We start from the raw sequence: 25,648 nt of genomic DNA on the forward strand, positions 1-25,648 counted from the left end.
ACATATATATATATATATATATATATATATATATATATATATATATATGTATGTGATGCACAGGGACAATGGATTCTAAGTGTCATTAGTATTACTGTCGTCAGTATTTAAATATGCATTGAAACCATAAGTATAGGGAATGAATTCCACCAGTGGTACCCACTGTAACTCAATTAGCACTTGGTCTTAAGGGTATATAGTAAATGTGCACTGTTACTGTACATAATAGCTAAGTACTGCAACACCCACATAACCTCCACACTGTACAACTACAGGTTTGAGTTTTAGTTTCTGTCTCTCAAGGATTTCATCCACTTCAGAATGAACTTAGTGCCTCTTAGTGTAACCTTGCTAACAGGAATTGATGTTTAACCAGAAACATATACAAGCACAGAATCACACACACTGACATACACAAACACTCACACAATATGTTAGAATGGGGAGTAAACGGTGACTCTGCAGCACCAAATCTCTCTTTTCCAGAGTTTAAAATATCCTACCAACACTTAAGCCAAAACTAACAAAACATAAGCAAAATATAATTTAGTGATTAGCACAAGGTAGACACATTTCCATGGGGGTATGGCAAACAGTTAGCTACAGAGATAAAATGCATAATCCCTTACAAATAAATAAACCGTCATTGAGGTAGCACTGGACAGCCCAGCCAAAATTACTGTTTAAGCCCAAAGCTCTGGATGGGGACCTGCTAAAATGTGGGAAAATAGCATTGTTAGAAGGAAAATAAACAGCCCAGAAAAAAAGATGAGCATGCAGGAACTAAAGTAGGAACAGATGGCTGTATTTAAAGATGAAAATAATGGGGAGCAATTGTGCTATTTTCTTTTTAAAGATAATCATAATAGACCAGGATGTAGGCTCCTTGAAACATGCAATGGGACAACAAGCTGTTTGGCTGGCTGTGACTGATCTCCAGCCATCTGGACATACAAACTGATATTAGTATACTTTTTTGCACTTGCACTGCATTTATTTATTTGTTTCATTGAATATTAATTGAATATTGTGGTCTCTCTGTCTCTGCAGTTTGTTTGTCAGGGCTAGGTCAGCACTAGAACTGTAAGCCAGCCAGTTTCAGTGGGAGTTGTTTTACTTCTGTGAAGTTTTGTGTGTGGATCTGATAGCCTGGGGGTCTATCCTTTGTCTTATAGTATTGGTATAGTTACATTTCTGTGTATTTGTGCTCAGTAGCAGAGCTGCTGGCTGGCTGTGACTGATCTACAATCATTTGGACATACAAGCTGATTTAAGTATACCTTTTTGCAGTTGCACTGTTTCAGTGATCGTTAACAAAATTGTACTGCATTTATTTATTTGTTTCATTGAATATTAATTGAATGTTGTGGTCTCTTTCTCTGCAGTTTTTTCCCACCCTCCCTCTGTAGAGTTGTAGTCTTAAACTTGGAGGCTTTGGAATTACCCACCCCTGCTGTAAATTTGTGTTTGGGCACTCCTTCCAGACCCATCTCATTTGCTCACTCAACTGAGTATAGTGAGATAATTTGGGAAGGACTACCACCTTGATTCTTTGATTTCAGATACTCCTACCAGTTCCATCTCATCAGCTCTATCTACTGTGTACAAAGAGAGCACTTGGGAAGGACAATCACCGTAGTCTCTTAATCTTGATCTGTTTCCTCCCTCTCCACTTAACAAAAAAAATGTTTACACTTTATTCATCTGCTCTTACTGTAACTGTTTTCTACCTACTTTATTGCCTTATTTTCTGTTATGTGTACTCTTAAGTGTTCAAGTGCTCTTATTCTGCATTTATTACTGCTTGTTAGTAGCCTGATTAAATTTAGCTGCTATTCTAAGCATCTTAGTTTTGGTTTTGGCACTTGTGCTTCAAGCCAGTTATTTTACATTTAAGGTTTTTGTGACTCTTATGGACAAACTCTTATCAAAACCCGCTCTCCATAAGTCCACCAAGTATTCAGAACACTATGTCTGGACAATTCCCACCAGTTTCTCCTGCCAGCCTGATTGACATGGGCATACTGAGACAGTGTAGCAGCTGCCTCACATTCACAGACAGTCCTCGTCTCCTAGCACATAATTCTTCTACTTGTGAGAAATGCATCTACATCAGTAACCTGGAATCCATGCTCTCTCATGCCACAGTCAGTACTCCTGACAAAGAGGAGATTGTCAACACAAAAACCACACCACCCTCATCACATAACCAAGTACAACACACACACACACACACACACACACACACACACACACACACACACACACACACATGCACACACACACACACACACACACACACACACACACACACACACACACACACACACACCTATGCAGGGGTCCTCAATAAAAACTTACCTAAACATCAGAGACCCCCAAAACACACTTACAAACATTCCATACACAACACCAAAATCATCACACACAGTCGACAACACACCAGTGTTTCACAAACACAGCCTATTAGACATAACAATAAACCAATGCAGCCCTTAAGGCATAACAATAAACCAAACATACTAGTCAATGGCGACTCAATAGTGAGAAACACTGATGTCCCCCTCACCAGGCTCAACAAGGAGAAGGTCACATGAATCTGTCTTTTCCATGTTGGTGTGAATGACTTCAGATGTATTTCCCTGGACTATATGAAGAGAGACATGATTGAGCTCTCAAGAGTATGCGTCCCAGGCAGGTATGACCTTAGCCCTAAGCAGCATCCTACCTTCACTAAGAAAGGTACCGCAATACCAACAAAAAATAATTGACTTCGACAAATGGCTTAGTTTCTGGTGTCTTTCCAAGGGGATCCAGTATCTGTCTGATTGGGATGACATGGTTAACAGGTCTCAATGCTTTGCCAGAGATGGTGTCCACCTGTATCCCCTGGAGTTCTGGATCCTGGCCAAGGCTCTTGCCTCCCCATTGTGCCTTTTTAGGCTATTTCCCAAAGACAAATTTTCCAAATTAAAAGGTCTGTCAAAAAGCAAATTGAAGGTCATGCTGCTTAACTATAGGCGCCTTAACCTGAAAATACACTCACTGGATGCTCTCCTCACACTGGAAGATGCCAATGTCTGTGCGGTCACGGACACCTGGTTCAGGGATGCAGAGAACACCCCTGCCTTACCAGGCTATACCTTATTCCACACTTTCTGACCCCAAAACAAGGTCGATAAGACTAAGGGTGGTGGAGTCTCTATCTTCATTAAAGACAAGCACACCTCCAGATTGATTTGCCAGCATGATGCACTGGAATTACTCCAGTTTCAACTGACAGTTGGCAAGACATCCATCTAAGTTACAGCCACCTATAGACACCTCTCCATGACTCAGGATATCCCCTTCTCCTACCTGGACTTACTTGACTCCATCAAGGTACCCCCTAACACCCTGATCCTTGGTGACTTCAACTACCCCACCATAGACTGGGTGAATTATTCCTGCACTAATGCACTCACCCAACATTTCCTTGACTTCATCAGTTCTAACACACTAGACCAGCTCGTCACATCCCCCAGAAGGGGAGATAACATTCTGGACTTGGTCCTTACCAACATGGGTGACCGCTGCACCACTCCCATAGTATATTCTATCCCTGGTGAAGTCAGATCTTCGGTCTCTCTCATTTGAAGTTTCTATCCCATCCAACTCCTCCAGCCATAACAAGGCTAAAAAACTTCTGAAAAGGTGACTACAACCTCCTAAGCAGGGTTATCAGTAGCTTTATACCAGCGCCCCCTAAGAGGATGCAGACAACTATGCTGAACAGTACATCAGTGCAGAATACAAGCACCTGTACAACTGCATGGACTCAGCCATACCCAACAGAACTAAAACCTGCTCCTCAAGGAAACACAAACAGGTCTAGTGGACATCCTCTATCAATCGGCTTTATAACAAAAGGAAGAAGTTGTCCAAGGGTAAAAAGGAACAAATTCCAGATTGAAAAACCTCCCTCATCAGCCTCAACAAGCAAATTAGATCACTAGTGTAAACCTCCAAAGTCAATTATGAATTGAAACTAGCCTCCAAAACAAAGGGAAACCACAAATCTTTTTTCAGTTACATCAGGAACCTTCAGGGCAAAGCCTAGATTTGTTCCAAATTTGTACTTAATGGTACCACTTACACTGATCCTGTTGAGTTAGCCAACCTGCTAGCTGATAAGTTCAGAGAAAACTTCACCCCCCATCCCCTCAAAGGCCCATTCAACGTCCCCAACACTTGTCTCGCATCTCATATATTCGTAGATCAAGTGTTAAAGGCTCTATCCAAAGGCAAAAAACACAGCTTCCATGGGACCTGATAGTATCCCAGGCTGTATTCTGCACCATCTCCAGCAAGAAATAGGATCACCACTGAGCACCCTATTCAACTACAGCCTAATTACAGGCTTCTTTCCAGCAGAGTGGAAATTGTCATCCTCTTGCACAAAGGTGGTGCAGCTACTGACCTGGGAAACTATTACTCCATTAGCTTGACAAGTCATAGGCAGTCTCCAAGCACTTGACCGCACCCAGTTTGATTTCATCAGGGGCAGATCTTGCTTGTTGAACCTGGTTGACTTCTTTGAGACTGTAACCATGACCCTGGATGAAGGAAAGTAGGCACATACAGCTTACCTTGTCTTGGTCAAGGCCTTTGACATAATCCCCCACGGTGCCAAAGTCGTGGCCTTAAGTTAAATGCAAAAAAATGTATTATCATACCATTTGGTAAAAACACAACCCCTACTGATTGCCACATCAGTGTGAACCCCCTAAGCACACAACCTGTGGTGAGACACCTGGGTGCTCAGGTTGACAACAATCTCGCATTTGACCATCATGTAGCGGCAGTGGTCAGAAAAGTCTTTTACTTCATTCATCTCGTAAGTAAAGGGATTGCATCCAGAAAAAGGAGGTCATTACCTCTCTGTACTCCTCCCTCATTAGGCCTATAATTGGGTATAGCACCCCATTTGGTATGTACCTCTCCAAACACCTGCACCAACTGGAAAGGCCACAGAAATACCTCACAAAGAGACTCCATGGCCTCCAACACCTGTCCTATTCAGACAGGCTCAAATCACTATTACTCTACTCTGTATCGTACAGATTGCTTAGAGGTGATCTCTGTCTCGCCAGCAAGGCAATATCGGACCCTGCCATTAGAGATGCTCCATATCCATAAGTCTAACTCCTTGCACATAACCTGTTCAAAAAGCCTAAATCTAATATGCAACTTCAACAAAACCTGCTGGAGAGACAGGTTTATCTCCCAGAGGCTGCCCTGTCTCTGGAGCAGACTTCCCATACATGTCAAACAGAGCACCTCGCTGACCCTCTACAAGCTCAACTGTGATGAGTGGATGGGAAGCCACAAATTTGTCTAAGGGGTTTCACCTTTGTCCCTCACTGACAGGGGTGACAGGTGCTGACTGATATATATATATATATATATATATATATATATATATATATATTTTTTTTTTTTTTTTTTTTTGGGATAAACTCTTGGCTAGGCTTGTAAGAGCCCCATGGCCATTAGATTGGTAACCTTCTATGAGCCTATGAAATGTGGAAAGGCTGGAAGGAAAGGTGTAAGATCTGGAGGAATATAAAGCAAAGGTAAAAAGTAATTTTAAGAACAGATCATAGGAAGTTACTAGGCTAATGGCCCGAGGGCCCTTAAAAGCCTAGCCAAATTTTACACTTATTACCATGATCAGCACCTATCATCCCTGTCCAAGAGGGACACAAGTGGAACCCCAGGGGTGAATTTATGGTTTCCCATCCAATCATCCAGATTGTGTTTGAAGAGGGCCAATGAAGTGCTCTGTTTGATGTGAAATGGAAGTCTGTTCCAAAAGTGTGGTATCCAATTGGAGACAAATCCATCTCTCCAGCAGGTTCTTTTGATGCACTTACCAGGTTTAGGTCTTTAGAGAGAGTAATCCATGCACCATTGGACTTGTGGATGCACAGCATTTCCAATAAAGTGAGGTCAGAGATCACCTCATATGCAAGGCAGAGATTGCCTATGAGTAATCTGTATGAAACAGAATAAAGTGACAGTGATTTCAGATAATTTACATATGATAGCTGCTGAAGACCTTGAATTTTCTTTGTGAGGAACCTTTGTGGTCTCTCCAGTTGCTGCAGGTGCTTTGAAAGGTTCATGCCAAAAGGGGCATTGAACTCAATTACTGGCCTAATGAGTGAAATGTACATGGAGATGATAACTTCACTTTTTCTCAAGGCGATGCCCTTACTTATGAGGTGAGCTGTATAGAATGCCCTTCTTACCATTCTGGAGACGAGTTGACAGCAACCTTGCCTTTGATCACCATGAGTGCCTAGATCTCTCACCACTGAGTGCATACTTAGGGTATTGCCATTGATGTGGTAATTTGCAGGAACATTGTTCTTGCCGAAAGGGGTGATAATACATTTTTTTGCATTGAGTTTGAGACCATGACTTTGGTACCAGTCATTTGTTTACGTAAGACCTTCTTGAAGGATGTTGACATCATTTGGAGATTCTGTGATTGCACCCAGTTTGCAGTCATCAGCAGACTTTGTCAGCCACAGTCCTTTGGTTTTAGCTTGTACTTCAGAGAAATAGATTTCAAACAATAGAGGTCCCAGGACCAATCCCTGTGGAACACCACTAGTAAAGGGGTCTGCCTTTGGAGGTGGATTTCCTTATTTTGACTGAATGGGTTCTATCAGAAAGCCAGTTTGCAACCCACCTTATCATATAAGGGTTGTTGTTTAGCTGTTACAGTTTGTGACTGAGGGATAGTGTCAAATATCTTGGCCAGGTCTAGACAGGCTGTATGCACAGATTCCCCCTCGTCTATGGCCCTTGTGACTGTATCAAAGAAATCCACCAGGTTAAACAAGCATGATCTCCCCTTGACAAATCCAAATTGGGTAGGATTTAGTGTTTGGAGATTACCTATATCTTTGTTGATAAGGTCAATGATGATTCTGTCCATGGTCTTGCAGATAAGGCTAGTTTTGCTAATAGGACTGCAGTTCCTGGGGTCAGTAGAAACACCACCTTTGTGCAGGGGGATAACGGTGGCAGTTTTCCATTCAGCTGGGATGAAGCAGGTGCTTAGACTGTGATTGAAAAGAGTAGCCAATGGTGATGCTAATTCTTGTTTGAGCCCATGTAGGACACAGCTGGAATGTTATCAGGTCCCATTGATACTGTGCTTTTGGCCTTAATATGGGTGTTTACAACCTTCTCTTTAGAAATACAAGGTAGGGGACAGATGTTATGGATGTTATGAAGTATGTGTGGCAGGGACGGAGAACTGAAGTTTTCACTGAACCTGTTGACTAGCAGGTTAGCTATGTCCACCAGCTCAGTTTATGTGTTACCATTAACTACCAGTTCGGCGCAAATCTGAGCCTTACCTTTTAGGTTACCAATGAAACTAAAAAATTCCTTATGGTTGTCCTTGGTTGAGGAAGCAAACTTGGATTCATAGTCTGCCTTGGAGGACTTCACAAGAAGTCTTATTTACTTATTTAAGTTGAGGAGGGAGTGTCTCCATTTTAGGGCCCACTCCTTCCTACTCTTGGACAGCAATTTCTTCCTTTTATTGAAAAGCCTGTTAATGGTGGTTGTCCACCAGGCAGGTTTGCTTTTTCTTTGAAGAGCTTGTTTTGGTCCTAACAGCTACTGCCGAGTCAATGCAGTTATACAGGTGCTTGTATAGGGCACTAATGTAGAGCTCGGCATAGTTGCCAGTTCCATCTGAGATCCACAGAATATAATATACACAGAATATGAGATAAAAGAAATAATAAAAAGGCAGGAGCAAAATGTGGATGATCTGAAAACTGTATGAGGAGCAACACCAGGACAGTTGGAATACAAAAGAGGTTTTGACAATGAACTGGAGACATAACTCTCAGTCTCTTTGTACAACAATTCTGGACAGAGCCAAAACTAATTGGGGACAAAGGCCCAAATTCATGGACAGATTTTAAGTATTGTTCTTATAAACTTAGAAAGTTTCTAAACTAAAACATTTTCTATTAGCATGCAGTTTTTGAAGGATAGCAATTCTGAAACCCAAATGGCTGTCAGTATTTAGTGACTACATTCAGATTTTTCCATAAAACAATATATTTTACAAGGGTTGGATCAAAAATATGAGCAAAGTTATGGACATTATGCAGAATTCTTAACATCTGAGAGGTATGACTGGAGCAGTTTGTAATGAAGCTGTTACAGAAGATATTTGTTCTACCAGGAAATCAAGAGACTCTAATAAAATGATAAATATAGTAAGACGCTGGCAAGCAGCAACAGAATGTCAACCCACTTTTTGGCATGATTTAATTCCTGTGCTGTAAAAGGTGAAATAATTAGACGAGCAGAAAGACTTATGGTTAGCCCATTTGCAGGGATGCTTGTAAAGCTGGTCAATGATTACCCTGAGACATTTTGTAGCAGAAGGAAGGCTATGCTGGAGAAATGAAAGGAGATCTAGTGTGGTTGAAATATCATGCAATTCTAGAAGTACGGCAGGAAGTAAAATGGTTCATATTATCATGGCCGGCCTTAGGCATAGGCCAACTAGGCGGCTGCCTAGGGTGCTGCTCTAGTAGGGGCACTTTTCCAGTATTTATTTGGTGTAAGTAGACTAGGATGGGGGCACCAGATGGTGTGGTGGGGGGCACCATGGAGCCCTTTTGCCTAGGGCACCGGTTGACCTAAGGCCATTCCTGCATATTATACAGTATGTAAGATGTTCCAAAATTTAAACAGAGGCATCACAGCCAGCTAAACAACAAAAGCAATAAAACATTTGAATTGCTGACATGTCAGGGACTTGGAGAATAATCTTAGACTTAGAAAAGATAATGCAGAGATGCTCAGAGGGAGTGCAATCTGCATGGGAGGGAGTGCAATGTCTGATGCCGAAACATTCACGGAAGAAGACAAGGTCAGGAAGTGCAAAAGGACCACACACTAGTAAAAAAAAAGATGAGCAGGAAATAAATCACAAAGGTAACTACAAGGAGATGAGAAAAGAGACAATATATCAGCAGGGAAACAAATGAGAGAGTTCTATCAAAAGGACAGAATAAGAAGAAGCCTTTCCCAAGGGAGATTTAGGCACAGAATGGAGTGAAAAGCAGAGGCAAAAGCAGAAATAGACATGACAAAGCCCTAATAAGATGGGGAGATAATGCATCAGATGTTTCAGGTGATTCAGGAGTGAACTGTTGGACAAGTTAGGGACTAAACAAGCTGGGTAGAAGCATTTATAATGGATAGCAGCATCAGAGGTAGAAGGTAACCATAGGAATGCAGAAGCAATGAAATGAACAACAGAAAAAAGGGAAACAATAAATAAGAAGGAAGGGGGCTGTGGGCAGGGTCGGAAAGATGCATTAAATGAAACAGGTCCTTACCTTGTGAAGCATGCTCCAAGGACCCCTGCATTATTAACAAAAATGTTTTTAGCTTTGCTTGTGTATTTTATAAGTGTGCTATCTCACTGAGCTATGTCTTGCATACAAGAGTTCCCTGAAACTGTGCACTCACTTGATAAATAAAACAACTGAAATCAGTTGCTCTGTTAAATTGTTGTAAGGTTGTGACGCATCTCATGTTTCTTTAACTGCAATATTCCACTTCAGAGTACTGAATACAGCAGGTAAATGAGTTAATAGAATGTTCAGAAATACAGAGCAGCTTAGTTGAAATGTGTTATAATACTAAATGTTCTTTTTCTTATAATTGTACCAGTTGTTTGTCAACAAAAGGATAAGCCAAATCGTCCACGAGGCTCTCCTCCTAAGAGAAGACTTCCCAGACCAAAGGATAAAGATTCAACTGTAATGACACGTGTTATGGACAAAGGACGGTTTGTCAAGCTTGGCAGTACACTTAGTGTGTCTGCCGGCCCAAATATTGAGCTTCGTTGTCGGGGAACTAAAATTGGATGGAGTTACCCTGCATATCTGGACACGTTCAAGGACTCTCGACTCAGGTAAGCATCACTGTAAGTTCTGTAGTATCAATTATACTCCAGCAGAACTAGAATCATGGTTCAGGTGAGTACCTTAAAAAGTAACTGGCTTATTTCATTACCCAAAACCAGCATGTTTATGACACTGACATTTTGGTATAGTGGATTTTGGTTTGTCACAGTTTCTGTTCTTTGTTTTTGTACTACGCACAATAACAGTTGGATAAGAGGGAAAATATAATTTTGGGGGGGGGTTTTATACTTTTTCCCCTTTTTCTGAGTTTTTGCAGTGTATATTATATATATATATATATATATATATATATATATATACAGAGAGAGAGAGAGAGGAGGTCAGGGGGGTACAAGGTGTATTGCTTCCCCATGCAAAAATGAATATTGTTCATTTTATTCAGATGTTTATATGGCAGTTATTTGGTACTAGTGATTAACTTTACATTTAGATGTTTTAGTTACTGTTATTCATGTCATGACTTGGCAAAATGCAGTTAATCATAGTAAATATAGATCTTCTAAGTAGGGTGAGGCTCCAAAATCAATAGTGATGTACTGCAGGATTTTTCATTTTGATTTATGCAATCTCAAGAATTTGGCAGCCTATTTCATAAGGCAACCCCTGAAGCCCAAATTCCCTATGAGTAGCACTTCCCTTAATTATATTAATAGCATGAATGGGTAGGCTTAAAAAGACTGTTGGGCCGTTAGCTTAGTCATTGTCTTCTTTCTGCTGTTCCCGTTAGGGGTCGCCACAGCAGATCATCTGTTTCCATTTCTTCCTGTCCTCTGCATCTTGCTCTGTCACACCAACCACCTGTATGTCCTCTCTCACCACATCCATAAACCTTATCTTAGGCCTTCCTCTTTTCCTGTTACCTGGTAGTTTCATCCTTAGCATCTTTTTCCCAATATACTCAGCATCCCTCCTCAGCACATGTCCAAACCAATGTAATCTTGCCTCTCTGGCTTTGTCTCCAAACCTTCCAACCTGGGCTAACCCTCTAATATACTTATTCCTAATCCTGTCCACCCTTGCCACACCCAGTGCAAATCTTAACATCTTTAACTCTGCCACATCCAGCTCTAACTCCTGCCTTTTTGTCAATGCCACTGTCTCCAACCCATATAACATAGCTGGCGTCACTACCTTCTTGTAGACCTTCCCTTTCACTCTTACTGGTACTTGTCTGTCACAAATCACTCCGGACACTCTTCTCCTCCCAATCCATCCTGCCTGTACTCTCTTCTTCACCTCTCTTCCACACTCACCATTCCTCTGAATTATTGATTTCAAGTATTTAAACTCATCCACCTTCGCCACCTCTACTCCTTGCATTCTCACCATTCCTCTATCCTCCCTCTCATTCACACACATATATTCTGTCTTAGTCCTGCTGACCTTCATTCCTCTTCTCTCTAGAGCATATCTCCATCTCTCCAGGGTCTCCTCCACCTGTTCCCTACTCTCACTGCAGATCAGCTTAGTAATTTCCTATAATCCTATAAAAATTTAAAAACAAGAGTGGATTCAAGATTCACCAAAATCCCAGCTCCCAAGAACATTCAAACTTTATGTAAAAGTTTGAATGAAAATGCAATCACCGATTCATTTGCAGCAAAGTTATGGCTTTAATGGATAAAGCTAAAACCACCATCATGGCTATTACAGGAAAGGAATTTGTTAATAACATCTGTCACTTATTCTATGCAAAAAGTACTTGATCTTAATGAAGTGAATATTTCTTTGGATATAGATAAACAGGCTTCTGAGAATTTCCGAGAGATACAAGCAAACTGACATGATACAAGTGTGATTACTCCAGTGGCTGAAAATGTAACTATGGGTTGTCTTGATGACTTATGTGGTAGGCTCTCCTTCATTGGTGAAAAACTGAATAAATTGGAACTAACAGTTAATTAAGTCCCAATCAAATCAAATCAAATTAAAACCTTAACATTTTTGAAGAATGTTGTAAATTTCAAGCAGGATAAAAACCAAGGACGCTGTCAAAGTATTCAAGACCATAAATACTAGTATTGAAAGAACAACTACTGGATTTTGCAGCATGTGCTAGAATGAAGAACTTTCAAATAATTGGCATTCCTGAAGCATGGAACTTTCAGAAAAGTTTGGAATCATTAGTGCAATCTGTTCATCAAAATTTATTGAATAATAAACATGGGCAACATTTTGACTTTGATAAAAGATGCAGCAAGGTGAAGTGACCATAACAGTAAAAATTTTCAATGTACTATTATTATTAAGTTTTTTTTTAATCTATAAATTATGAACAAGTCTTTTTCAGTTGCACTAAGGAAGAAATACTTTATTTATGAAGGTCAAAGAATTTCTATGTTTTCTGACTTACTATTTGAAGTGGTAAGATGAAGGAAAGATCGGCTCACTGGAAGAACAACATAAAATCCTCATTTATTTACCTTGCAAACTTGACATGGGTCACCTCTTAGCAGTCTGTAGGATACTGAGTATAGTGACAAATATTTAAGGTGGTCCATGTAGGACATGTTTAAGGAAGAAAAACTTTTATGAAGGTCAAAGAATTTCTATTTTTGCTGACTTACTATTTGAAGTGGTGCTATGTGGGCATTCCATTTGTTGCTTATGTCTGGTCAGATACATACCAAAGCGGGCATTATACTCGATGATTGGCCTAATGAGGGCTGAGTAAAGGGGCACAATGGCATCCCTAGATCTAGACACAATCTCTTTGTTTATAAGCCATATAGAAAGACTTTCTTACAACAATCAAGCAAGGTATATAGTTCAAAAACAAAATTATTCAGACTGTTTTATCTTAAAGTGATTTGTTCGTATTCCTAAATACATAACTGCATTTAATGAGTTAACTGTCACAATATGCTTGTATTATTTTCATCCCTTACTTATTTCAGTCATCTTTAATAAAGAAGCTTTGTAAACTCTTTTATTAAACCACGGCCCAAATAAATTTAGTGTATCCCTCAGTAACATCAACTGAGAAATAACATGAGTTATGTACATAAACTTTAATGAATGCATCTTTGCGCATGTAGGATGCTGCATCCATTAAAGTTTATGGACGCACTGTATGGTTTTACTAAGTTAACATCACTGAGGTTAAAGTTTACTGCTTAGCCTCAGTGACAAAATCTTGGGGAAAACTGTATTTTTCAAAAAGGATTATCAAAAAGGAGCAGCTGAAACTGACTGTTGATGAAGCAAAATGCTGTTCGGTACGTTGTGCACCACATACTGTGGTGGTAATGTACATTTATGTTTATGAACAAATCACTTTAATATAAATGGAGTGCATGGTGTGGATGGGAGGAGAAATGGCATATGAGTTATTCTGAAGGAACAGTATGCTGAGAGTGTTTTGGAGGTGAAAAGAGTGTCGGATACAGTGATGTTTATGAAGCTGGAAATTGATGGTGTAATGATGAATGTTGTTGGTGCGTATGCTCCACAAGTTGGGTGTGGGGTGTGCAATGGATGAGAAAGAAAAATTTTGGAGTGAATTGGATGAAGTGGTGATGACTGTACCCAAGGGTGAGATAGTGGTGATTGGAGCAGATTTCAATGGGCATGTTGGTGAAGGGAACAGAGGGGATGAGGAAGTGATGGGTAGGTATGGTGTTAAACAAAGGAATGCAGAAGGTCAGATGGTAGTGGATTTTGCGAAAAGGATGGACATGGCTGTGGTGAATACATATTTTAACAAGAGGGAGGAGCATAGGGTGACATACAAGAGTGGAGGAAGATGCACACAGGTGGATTATATCTTATGTAGGAGGGCCAGTTTGAAGGAGATTGGAGACTGTATAGTGGTGACCCGAGAAAGTGTAGTTAGGCAGCACAGGATTGTGGTTTGTAGGATGACGTTGGTTATCAAGAAGAGGAGGAGGAGTGTGAGGGCAGCACCAAGGATCAAGTAGTGGAAATTGAAAAAGGGTAATTGTGAGGTGGAGTTCAGGGATGAGTTAAGGTAGGCACTGGGTGGCAGTGAAGAGTTACCAAATAGCTGGGTAACTACAGCAGAGCTAGTAAGGGAGATGGCTAGAAAGGTGCTTGGTATCACATCTGGACAGAGGAAGGACGACAAGGAGACATGGTGGTGGATTGAGGAAGTACAGGAGAGTATACAGAGAAAGAGGTTGGCAAAGAAGAAGTGGGATTGTCAGAGAGATGAAGAAAGTAGACAGGAGTATAAGGAGATGAGGTGCATGGCAAAGAGAGAGGTGGCGGAGGGTAAGGATAAGGCATATGAAGAGTTGTATGAAAGTTTGGACACTAAGGAGGGAGAAAAGGACCTGTACCAATTGGCTAGACAGAGGGACCAAGTTAGGAAAGATGTGCAGCAGGTAAAGGTGATAAAGGATAATGAGGGAAACATACTCACAAGCGAGGAGAGTGTGTTGAGGAGATGGAAAGAGTAGTTTGAGGGGTTGATGAATGAAGAGAATGAGAGGGAGAGAAGGTTGGATGATGTAGGGATAGTGAATCATGAAGTACAATGGATTAGCATGGAGGAAGTAAGGATAGCTATGAAGAGAATGAAGAATGGAAAGGCTGTTGGCCCAGATGACATACCTGTGGAAGCATGGAGGTGTTTAGGTGAAATGGCAGTGGAGTTTTTAACCAGATTGTTTAATGAAATCTTGGAAATTGAGAGGATGCCTGAGGAATGGAGGAAAAAGTGTTTTGGTACCGATTTTTAAGAATAAGGGTGATGTACAGAGCTGTAGTAACTACAGAGGGATTAAATTGATCAGTCACAGCAAGAAGTTATGGGAAAGAGTAGTGGAAGCAAGGTTAAGAAGGGACGTGATGATTAGTGATCAGCAGTATGGTTTCATGCCAGGAAAGAGCACTACAGATGCGATCTTTGCTCTGAGAGTGTTGATGGCGAAGTACAGAGAATGTCGGAAGGAGTTTCATTGTGTTTTTGTAGACTTAGAGAAAGCATATGACAGGGTGCCTAGAGAGGAGTTGTGGTATTGTATGAGGAAGTCAGGAGTGTCAGAAAAGTATGTAAGCGTGGTACAGGATATGTACGAGTGTAGTGTGACAGCGGTGAGGTCTGCGGTGGGAGTGACGGATGCTTTTAAGGTGGAGGTGGGGTTACATCATGGATCAGCTCTGAGCCCTTTCTTATTTGCATTGGTGATGGACAGGTTGACAGACAAGACCAGACAAGAGTCCCCGTGGACTATGATGTTTGCAGATGACATTATGATCTGTAGTGAGAGTAGGGAACAGGTGGAGGAGACCCTGGAGAGATGGAGATATGCTCTAGAGGGAAGAGGAATGAAGGTCAGCAGGACTAAGACAGAATATATGTGTGTGAATGAGAGGGAGGATAGAGGAATGGTGAGGATGCAAGGAGTAGAGGTGGCAAAGATGGATGAGTTTAAATACTCGGGGTCAATAGTTCAGAGTAACGGTGAGTGTGGAAGAGAGGTGAAGAAGAGAGTACAGGCAGGATGGAGTGGGTGGAGAAGAGTGTCAGGAGTTATTTGTGACAGACAAGCACCTGTAAGAGTGAAAGGGAAGGTCTACAAGAGGGTAGTGAGACCAGCTATGTTATATGGGTCAGAGACAGTGGCATTGACAAAAAGGCAGGAGTTAGAGCTGGATGTGGCAGAATTAAAGATGTTAAGATTTGCACTGGGTGTGACAAGGGTGGACAGGATTAGAAATAAGTGTATTAGAGGGTCAACCCAGGTTGGAAGGTTTGGAGACAAAGCCAGAGAGGCACGATTACGTTGGTTTGGACATGTGCTGAGGAGTATATTGGGAAAAAGATGCTAAGGATGAAGCAACAAGGTAACAGGAAAAGAGGAAGGCCTAAGATAAGGTTTATGGATGTGGTGAGAGAGAACATGCAGGTGGTTGGTGTGACAGAGCAAGATGCAGAGGACAGGAAGAAATGGAAAGAGGTGATCTGCTGTGGCGACCCCTAATGGGAACAGCCGAAAGAAGATGATGATGATGACATGTTCTAAGATGAGAAAAGTGTTACATTATATTATGCACAGAGATAAAGATGTTATCTGGTATAGGAAACACAATGGAGTCTTTAATAATGTGATATAATGAATGTGAACTGCACATGGATTAAGCTAGTGTATAACAACTTTTGCTCTTCAAGTAAATGATAGGTAACTTATTAAACAGAAGTGTTGGTGGTATATAGAGAGAGTTTATAATGGCTTAAAAGGAAGAGTAAGTTTTTTGGTTATGAAACTGAATGAATATAATATTACTATAGGGCCTATCTAGGCCCGTTTTCTTGAATAATCAGCTTTTAGATAGTATTGCACAGGGTTTACGAGAACTTAATACATCAGTTATTCATGGTGGTTATTAGAACACAATATTAAATTCTGAGTTGAAGATTTATTCATATGTGAAGAACATCGTTCCCACCTGATTTTTTTTTAAATACAGAAACACTTTTTGATGCACAGAGGATTAAATATCCATGAGTGAAAGCTTTTATTCATGTAGCTCACACTGCTAAGTTATGATTGAGAACTGACATGTTAATCTTGTCACATGATATACTACATTTAACTAAAATTTATGATAGTCATTTTGTCTCTTGGACTGATCACTGTATATTAAGTATTTTTACTGAGAATAGAATAGGTAATAGTTGTTGCAGGAAAAGGAAATTTCATTCTTCTTGATTTAGTTTGCAGGGTTTTGTTATTTATATACAGCTCATGTTATTAATTTTTGGCTAGACAGTGATAATATGGCTGTCTCATTCATTTCCAATGGGGCACATTTTAGCAATAACACATGACTGGGTGTGGATTGATCATGATGGCAAGGCCCAAATGATTAAACAAAGCCAGAAGTGGGTTAATCATGTGATACCCACACCCAGGAGTGGGTTATTGCTACTATACAATGACATTATTCAAGAAAAAAAGTTTGTTAAATTATGCCTTTGTATAACAGCACTTTAGTGTTCTTCTGTATTCTTCATTTTTTTGATGTGCTACATAATATGATGCGTACACCCCCATGATCACACAGTACACCGGGGCAGTGCTATGGGGGTTGCAAGAGAAAAGACCATCCAGTAGCAGTTTGCTTCACTTTCTCTTTCTCTGCTGTGCTTTTTGTTTTGTTTTTCTCCTAAAAGCTTGAGCAAAGTTTAAATGTTTAGAAAGACAGGCAACCCTATGAGGAAAATGAGGGATGCTCTACTACATTCTGGACAGTTCAGACATAAGAGCAATAAATATACTTCTTAACTGTCCAGAGTTTTGCAGAGTCTCCTGATTTTCTTTTTTGACATTTTTCTCTGTCCGTCGTGAAATATTAAAAAAAAATTGTAACCATATCTTAAAAGAAAGACTAATAGAAAGCAGACTTTTTTCTCTTGGTATATGTTTGATTACAAAGGGCACTCTGGTTGGGCTGTCCAATCAGCATGCATGTTTTTGAATAGTAATGAGTTGTTATTGTATAATTAAAGCAACTGTATATAGTCATATGAAAATGTATATCATTCAGCATACTTTAGTTAGCAGTGCAAATTTGAAAGACCGAGAGCAACAAGTTAATGTACTACATGAATACTTACTTATAAATTATGATAAATCGGTTCCCATATAGAGATTAAAAGTTGACCGTTTCTATGAATATCCTAATGCTATAGCTCAATCCCTTAATTACAGCACATTTAAAAAACTTTCTCCAATTTGATAAAATTGGGAGAATTTTGGCATCCCAGACATGGAGGAGTGCATCCTAAAAATGTTATTTTCAAATCCAAGAAGAGGGTAGCAATTTAACTACTGATACAGAAGAAATGTAAGTTGTATTGAATAATTATTTCAAGAAGATGTATAGTAGAAGTTGGTCTAAAGGTGTAAATGAGGTTGAGTCTTGCTTTAACTGCACACCTAAAATGGAATTCAAGCTGAGAATCTTGAAGTGACTTCACAAGATATTAAAGATATTAAAAACAAATAAGCATAAGGGCCTGAGGGATGAGTTTTATCTTGCTTCCCTTATTCCTAATTGGGGTACTCCCAAATCAGTGAAGCTTGTAGAAATGGTTCCAATAAAGAAAAACGGTAAAGATGGTCTGAAACTGGAACACTATTGACCTATTTCATTATTAAATTTAGATTATAAAGTAATAACAAATGCAATAAATTATATGTTTAGATAAGTTTCTTCACACCATGCAATTTGGCTTTTATCCAAATAGAAGAATGCCTGACACTAACATCTTTTTACAATTCATAATTTTTCATGCTCAACATAATATGTCTCATTAGATTGAATTAAATTTGATCCCAAAAAGCTTTTTTACAATATTAATAAAGACTATGTATTGCCTGTTTTAAAATATTGATATTCCTATGTCCTTAATTATAGTAATTAAAAATCTTTATTTACAGAAAAACAATATTATATTAAACTTAATAATAAAAGGTTTCCTAGAGTATATAACTCAAAGTTAAATTGAATCTGTATAACAGATAAATTAATGACTGAAATGAAGATCTCTCATGGTACTGTAGCTGAAGATGAAAGAAAATACATTTTAAAGGTGAAAAAGAAGATAGTAACTCATATAAAATCCAAGCACATATCAATCCAAATAAGTTATTTCCGAGGAACATGAAACAGGAATGTGTCCTTTCAATGTAATGTGAAGCTGTAGTCAAAATCTCTAGATGAGATTTCTAGAAACTTTATATTTATTAGAAGCAAAGCAATACAATATAAGACTAAATATGCTGTTCACTTTTCTTCTAAATAGAATATGTTTAATGAATTTTTCAAAGTAATGTGCAGGCTGGCATTATCCTAGACTTGTTTGATTTATTTCAGTATTGGTGGTCATGTGAATCAATTCAGAATTATTGGAAAGGTGTTGTAAAATTCTGCAAATACTGACAGGTTGTGTTATACATTATAAACCTGAAATTTGTATTGGATATGATATCCTCTGATCTGGAATTTAGCAAAGTGGATATACTATTAAGATAGTAACAAAAATATTAATTCTTGATTGGTTGGACGTCTTCTCCTATGCCTGTTTTTCCATCTGATTTTGGTGGAGGTTATATGGCAAATGCGTACATTGTCAATTAAGAGAAAAATAGCCAGATATAACTGTATTTGAATTTAGTGCTCCAGTGAGTATGTTTATTTTTTTGTGTCTATGGAAAAATGCAGTTGTCTATCCTTATGTGTTATTTCTTAGAATTAGTTTCTTTTTTCTAATCCATGCTTTCTGTGGTTAGAGTCTTCTATATTGGACAGCAGTGGGAGTGGTACTTTTCTGGGTGTGGCCAATGCGTATGGAACTGAAATCAATTTTAACTTAACTTTTATTGGTTCACATGCAAGTCAGCTTTACCAAACATGTCCATATCGACTACATTGATTATAGCAACTTAGCCCATTTTGCAAATCACAACTCTGCTGACCATAGGTTCATAGGTTCATAGGTAGATACTAGGCTATCGGCCTGAGGGCCTACGAAAGCCTAGCCAACAAGGTTCCCTGATTTACGCCACCCAAGAAAGTTATTTTCCTGTGCCACTGTCGAGCAGAGACACAGAAGTGACCCCTGGGGTGTATTTCCTATTTCCCATCCACTCATCAAGATTTTTCTTGAAGAGTGTTAAGGAAGAACTTTGCATGACATAGATGGGTAGCCTGTTCCAGTGTATGGGAAGACTCTGGGACAGGAATCTATCCCTTCAGCATGTCCTGTTTATTGTGGTGACAAAGTTTAGGACCCTAGAGCGTGTAGCTCAGAAAGATTGGGATTTCTTTAGGTATAGCATGTCCAACAGCTCTGGGTTTGACATAGCTTTATATGTTAGGCAGAGATCACCTTGGAGTAGGCGATATGCTATGGAGTAAAGCTGGAGTTTTTTGAGATGATCAATGTAGGGAATCTGTTTGAGGCCAGTAATTCTGTTTGTGAGGTACTTCTGTGGCCTTTTCAGCTGCTGCAGATGTCTTGTGAAGTACATTCCAAAAGGGGCGTTGTACTCTATAATGGGCCTAATGAGTGTCGAGTAGAGGAGAACAATGACCTCTTTTTTCCTGGATGAGAACCCTTTTATGATGAGGTGTGCCATGTAGAAGGACTTCCTAGCTACTGTGGCCATGTGACTATGAAAGGACAGACTACTGTCCACCTGGGTCCAAAGGTCTCTTATCACACATTCAGTGTTAAGTAGACTGCTGTCTATGTATTAGTTCATGGGTACAGAGTTTTTACCAAAGGGGATGACAATGCAACATTTGGCATTGAGCTTGAGGCCATGGCTCAGACACCAGGCATCTTGCTCAGCGAGGCCCCTCTGTAGGATTTCCACATAATTTGGGGACTCGACTATGGCTCCTAGTTTGCAGTCATTTGTGAACTTTATTAGCCAGAGGCCTTCTGTGTTAGCCTGTACTTCAGCGAAGTAGATACCAAACAGGAGAGGTCTCAGGACTGAACCCTGTGGTACTCCACTTGTCACTGGTTTGAGGTCAGATTTGGAGTGTGCAACTTTTACAGTGTGGGTTCTGTCAGTGAGCCAGTTGGCAACCCATCTTGTGACATAGGGATTTATACCTAGTTTAGTGAGTATAACTATAATTCCAGAATGGGGGATGGTGTCAAAAGCCTTGGCGAGGTCAAGATAGGCTGTGTGAATCACTTATCCCTCATCTACAGCTTTGGTGACTGCCTCAGAGAAGTTGATCAGGTTCAGGAGGCATGATCTGCCTTTCACAAACCTGAACCGGGTGGGATCCAGAGTTTGGAGGTTACCAATGTATTTGTTTATGAGTTCCATGATGATATATTCCATGGCCTTGCAGACCAGGCTCGTCAGGCTAATAGGGCGATAGTTCACTGGATCAGTGGTGGCTCCCCCTTTGTGGAGTGGGATAACTGTTGCTATATACCATTCAGTGGGCACAAAACCTGATGTGAGGCTATGATTGAACATGGTGCTTAGGTGGGGAACCAGTTTGTTCTGAAGTTTGAGTAAAATGCAGCATGGGATGTTGTTCGGTCCCATGAATGCTATGTTTTTGGCTTTAGAGAGTGCAGCTTTTACCTGTGTAGTTGTGATTACAGGGACTCTGCATTATTCCTGTACAGATATGGGCACTTTAGGGGGTGGGGGGGGGGGTAAAGTTAACACTGAACCTATCTGCCAGGATGTTGGCAATATCATTTGGTTATGTACTTTTTGTGCCGTTGTGCTGTAGCTCAGAACTGATCTGGGTGTTGCCATTGAGATTCTTGGCATAGCTATAGAATGCTTTGTGGTTGTCCCTAGAATCAGTGGTGATTTTGGTTTCGTAGCTAGCTTTGGAGGATCTTATAAGGGATCTCACCTTCTTACTGAGGCTGACCGGGGAGCTCCTCCACTCATGAGATTTTACTCTCTTTTGCAACAATTTCTTCCTTCTGTTGTACAGTTTGTTTATGGCAGGGGACCACCAGATTGGCTTCCTTTTTTTGAAGGATAGCGTCTTGGTTCTGTTTGGGATAGCATGATCTAGCCACTCGTGTAAGTGCTTGTAGAGTGCATTTGTGTAGGATTCATCAGTCATAACTGTATTGTCTATCTGCATGGATGTCATGACGTTCACCACTTCTGTCTTAAGAAGCATGAAGTTGGCTTTGGAGACATTTTTTACCATGGTTTCCTTAATGGGGGGTGGGGGTGGGATGTGGATATCAAGGGTGATTAGCTTATGGTCAGATCGGACCAACGAGGAGTTGACTTCAGGTGTGGAACACCGGTCACTCATGTTGGTAATGACTAGGTCTAGGATATTGTTGCCCCTGGTGGGGGTGTGGATAAGTTGATCCAGGGCATTGGAGTTTGTGAATTCCAGAAAGCATTGTGTGAAGGAGTTGGTACATGAGTAGTTTTCCAAGTTAATGGTGGGGTAGTTGAAATCGCCCATTATCAGGGTGTTTGGTTGAACCCTAATATTTTCCAGTACATCAAGAAAAGAGGATTGGGAATCCTGGAGCATGGTGGGGGATCTGTAGCAAGCTACAATTTGGATTGCAGTTTTGCCCAGAGTTAGTTGCACTTGGATAACCTCGGATGCATTATGCTGTGCAACTAGCGTGGAGGTGTGGATATCCTTAATGAATATGGACACACTTCCACCTTTGGTGTTCCGGTCCAGGTTACATGGCCGAAAGGTGTGGTATGAGTTATAGCCTGGTAGTGCAGGGGTGCACCCTGGAGCCTTGAACCAGGTCTCAGTCACTGCACAGATATCAATGGTCTCTATTTTAAGGATTTAGACTTCTAGCATTGAGTAGCATTACCCTCAGTTTTTGCTTGCCTGTTCCTGTTATGGTGGTAAATTTGTTATTTGAACCTTACCTAAAAAAGGCACTATAGGGTCGGCAAGAGCCTTAGCCAGTATCCGGAATCCCAGGGGTGACAGGTGCAGGCTATCTCTGGCAAAGCATCATGGTCTGTCGACCATGTCATCCCAAGCAGACAGACACTGGATCTCCTTAGAATGACACCAGAAGCTTAGCCAATTGTTGAAGTCAGTCATTTTGTCCTTGTACTGCGGTATCATTCTGGGTGATGGCAGAATGCTACTCAGGGCTAGGGTCATACCTGCCTGGGCTACAAGATTGGAGAGCTCTTCCATGTCTCTTTTCATGTAGTCCAGGGAGGTACATCTCAGGTCGAACACACCAACATGGACAATGACAGAGTCATATTTGTACTTGTGGAGTGACCTGAGTGCGCGGGTTATGTGGCAGATCCTGGCACCTGACAGGCAGCTGACAGTAACCTTCTCCTTGTTTAGGCTGGTGAGTGAGACATCACTCTGCCTGACTATAGAGTCACCTATGACTAGTGTGTTGGATATGTTGTTTTGCCTTATTGGCTGTGGTTGAGTGGCACACTGATTCTGTGGTCTATGTGTCATTTGGGTTTTGTTGGGGGGTGGAAGTTGCTTGCATTTCTGCTTTGGAGGTCTCCGTTGCTTGGGCAGATTATTATTGAGTGCCTCCGCGAATGTTTTTGTGTTTCTATGTGTGGATTTTGGTGGTGTAGAGTTAGTGAGACTGTGTGATAAGTGTGGTGTGGTGCAAGTGTTTACCTTCTCCTCTTGAATGTCAAGTTCAGTCTTGGTTGGAGAGAGCTTTACCTCCAGTTTGGCTAGATAAATGCATCTCTCACAGTTTGTAGTGTTGGGTGGTAGGAGGAGAGGGTTGTCTGTGTACATGAGGCAATTTCTACATTGCCCCAAGATGCCCAGATTTATCAGATAGACAGGAGAGAACACTGGGAGCTGACCCTTTGACATGCCTGAATAAAAAACTATTTTCCTCTAGATAAGTGAGGAAAGTGAGTACAAGAGCTATTTTTCTCTAAGCAAGTGAGGAAAGTAAGTGCAAAAACCATTTTCCTCTAGGTAATGAGGAAGATTTAGTGCTATAGTAATTAGTAGCTTATTTAGTGCTTACAACAAGTTCTGAACAAGTGCTGAGCACGAATAAGCAAATTCAAATGCTAAAACTAAGAATCTGTATCTGCACTAGACTAGTTAGAGGAAAGAAACAAGTGCAAATGCGGGCTTTCAAATCAGAAAGTTGAAAGAGATGGAAAAGATTTCCCAGACGGCCAATAACTACAATTTCTGGGTCAGAACCACTCCATATGTGGTAGATAGGTTACCTAGTGCTTACCTCTCCCACTGACAGACTAGAAGGCTTCCCTCCAACGCAGAAAGGCTTAGGGGGGATCAGAAGCTTACATACAGTCCTGGATACAGCAAATCTGTATCTGGACTACACTAGTTACAGGAAAGGTAGGAAACAGGCTTACCGTTTTTTTTCAAACTATCTGGAAATATACAGAGCTAAGTATATTTTTATGGTTCTTTAGAACTGTGTACTGTAAATTGTTGCTGGACTAATTTTATTCAGAGTTGTGCACTGTTATTTTTGATTCACTGTATAGGTTTTCAGATCTCTGCTGAAATGTTTTGTTCCAACCACCCTCCCTATTTCTGGTTTGTTGTTTAAATGTGTTCAAATATTTATGTACAGACCACCTAACACAAAAACCCAAATGTCAAATGTGTACCCTTCCAATCAAACATGGCTAGAAATCTACCAGTGTTCTTGAGTTTCCTGCAGTGTTACAAGTTTCAGTCTCTGCTTCATGCAATTGCAGACATTTTGAGCAACTTCTTTCTGTAGCATATTACATCACAGTAAGAGCCCCTCATGTAATCTTGAAGCTCATAACAGTTCCATGTAGAGGAATTTTAACTTTAACTATTATTGCTGTTTTTACTGAATTAATCTGATGTATTTTATAAATCTTATTTTTTTTACTCTTACCATATTTACTCTTTATTCCTATGATGTAATCTGAAATCTTTATGTGAAATGTGTACTGTGTATTTGTATTTTTCTAGAGCTTTTCTCCCCAGGACTCCATTGAAAATGGGCTCCTTTGTGGCACAATTGACCATCCTGGCAAACAAACTGCAAATAAATAAATAAAATAACTTGTCAGTCTACTTCAGCACATGATGCATACCTCTCAAGTGTACCTCATTATGAGGAACGTACCTCATTTAAGGTCTTAAAAAGTTTATGTTCCTGGAAGTTCCACATTGAAAGGGTCTGTAACACATTCAGTGTTAGGAATTTTTTAAGTGAAGTCCATGGTAATTAGAAATAAATCATATTAATTCACTAAAATATCTTCTTTATAAGTAAAACCAGCATATTTAACCATCTTATGACCTTCCTAGCTGAAGTTGTTAGCCATTAGTACATGTTCCACATTTGGCCCATTTGTTCCACATTATGAGGGCTAGTATTCCTCATTTGGAGATGAAAGGTGAGAGCTTTGACATGATGCAGTAGTGACTAAACTCAGGAGAAATGCTTTCTGCATATCATTTTAGTTTATTCACATTTCCAATGCTAACTTCGTTAATTAACTTTAGTTTACAAACAACAGCAAATTGGGGCCAGTGTCTACATCTCTTACACCTCTCACATGCACTACACTGCTCAAACTCATAATGGTAACAGTCACACCTCGTACATTGCCAAGCTTACTGTCACTGCTTCTTGAAAATTCATTTAGCTGGACCAAGATAATGCTTTTCATGAAATTTGCCTTTAACTTTGCATTTTTATCTTACATCATACATCATTGGCCATGTTTAAATTAGCATTTTGCCTTTTTACTAATTCTCGGCACATAAAAATCTACTGCCAATCATTAGTGGACCGGAGTTCCACTGTGGCAACCCCTAACCGGGAAAAGTCGAAAGACACAACAACTAATTCTGATTGATGATTTTTTTTTTAATGAAGTAAGGTTCATTTCAAAGTGTAGCCTTTGAGACACTTCTACATCAGCCAACCCTTTCACAGTTCTGTCTCTTATTTATTCTTTTGTGTCACTAAACCCACACTTTTCTGACAGTTCATATTGTCACTATAAAAACACTTGAACATATTCACCCTTTGTTTGTACACATCTGTGAAAACATGCTGTTTAATCTGTTATATTTTTTGATACAAAATGCTTATTGCATTTGTGAACCACTGACTCATATGTAACTCTCATCCTCTG

General features: G+C 40.1%; 1 protein-coding gene across 2 annotated transcripts in view; it reads left to right on the forward strand.

Moving 5' to 3' along the window:
• The window catches only part of PDGFRL (platelet derived growth factor receptor like), a 601,289-nt gene that overhangs the window by 137,648 nt on the left and 437,993 nt on the right, over positions 1–25,648 (forward strand). For both annotated transcript variants that reach the window (XM_044062414.1, XM_044062415.1), the window contains exon 2: positions 9,766–10,009. In XM_044062414.1, the coding sequence (XP_043918349.1) occupies positions 9,766–10,009 (244 nt within the window). The remainder of the gene's footprint in view (positions 1–9,765; positions 10,010–25,648) is intronic.

Source organism: Protopterus annectens, chromosome 2.part1, assembly GCF_019279795.1.
Source record: "Protopterus annectens isolate FY-2018-M chromosome 2.part1, PAN1.0, whole genome shotgun sequence".
Taxonomy (NCBI): domain Eukaryota; kingdom Metazoa; phylum Chordata; order Ceratodontiformes; family Protopteridae; genus Protopterus; species Protopterus annectens.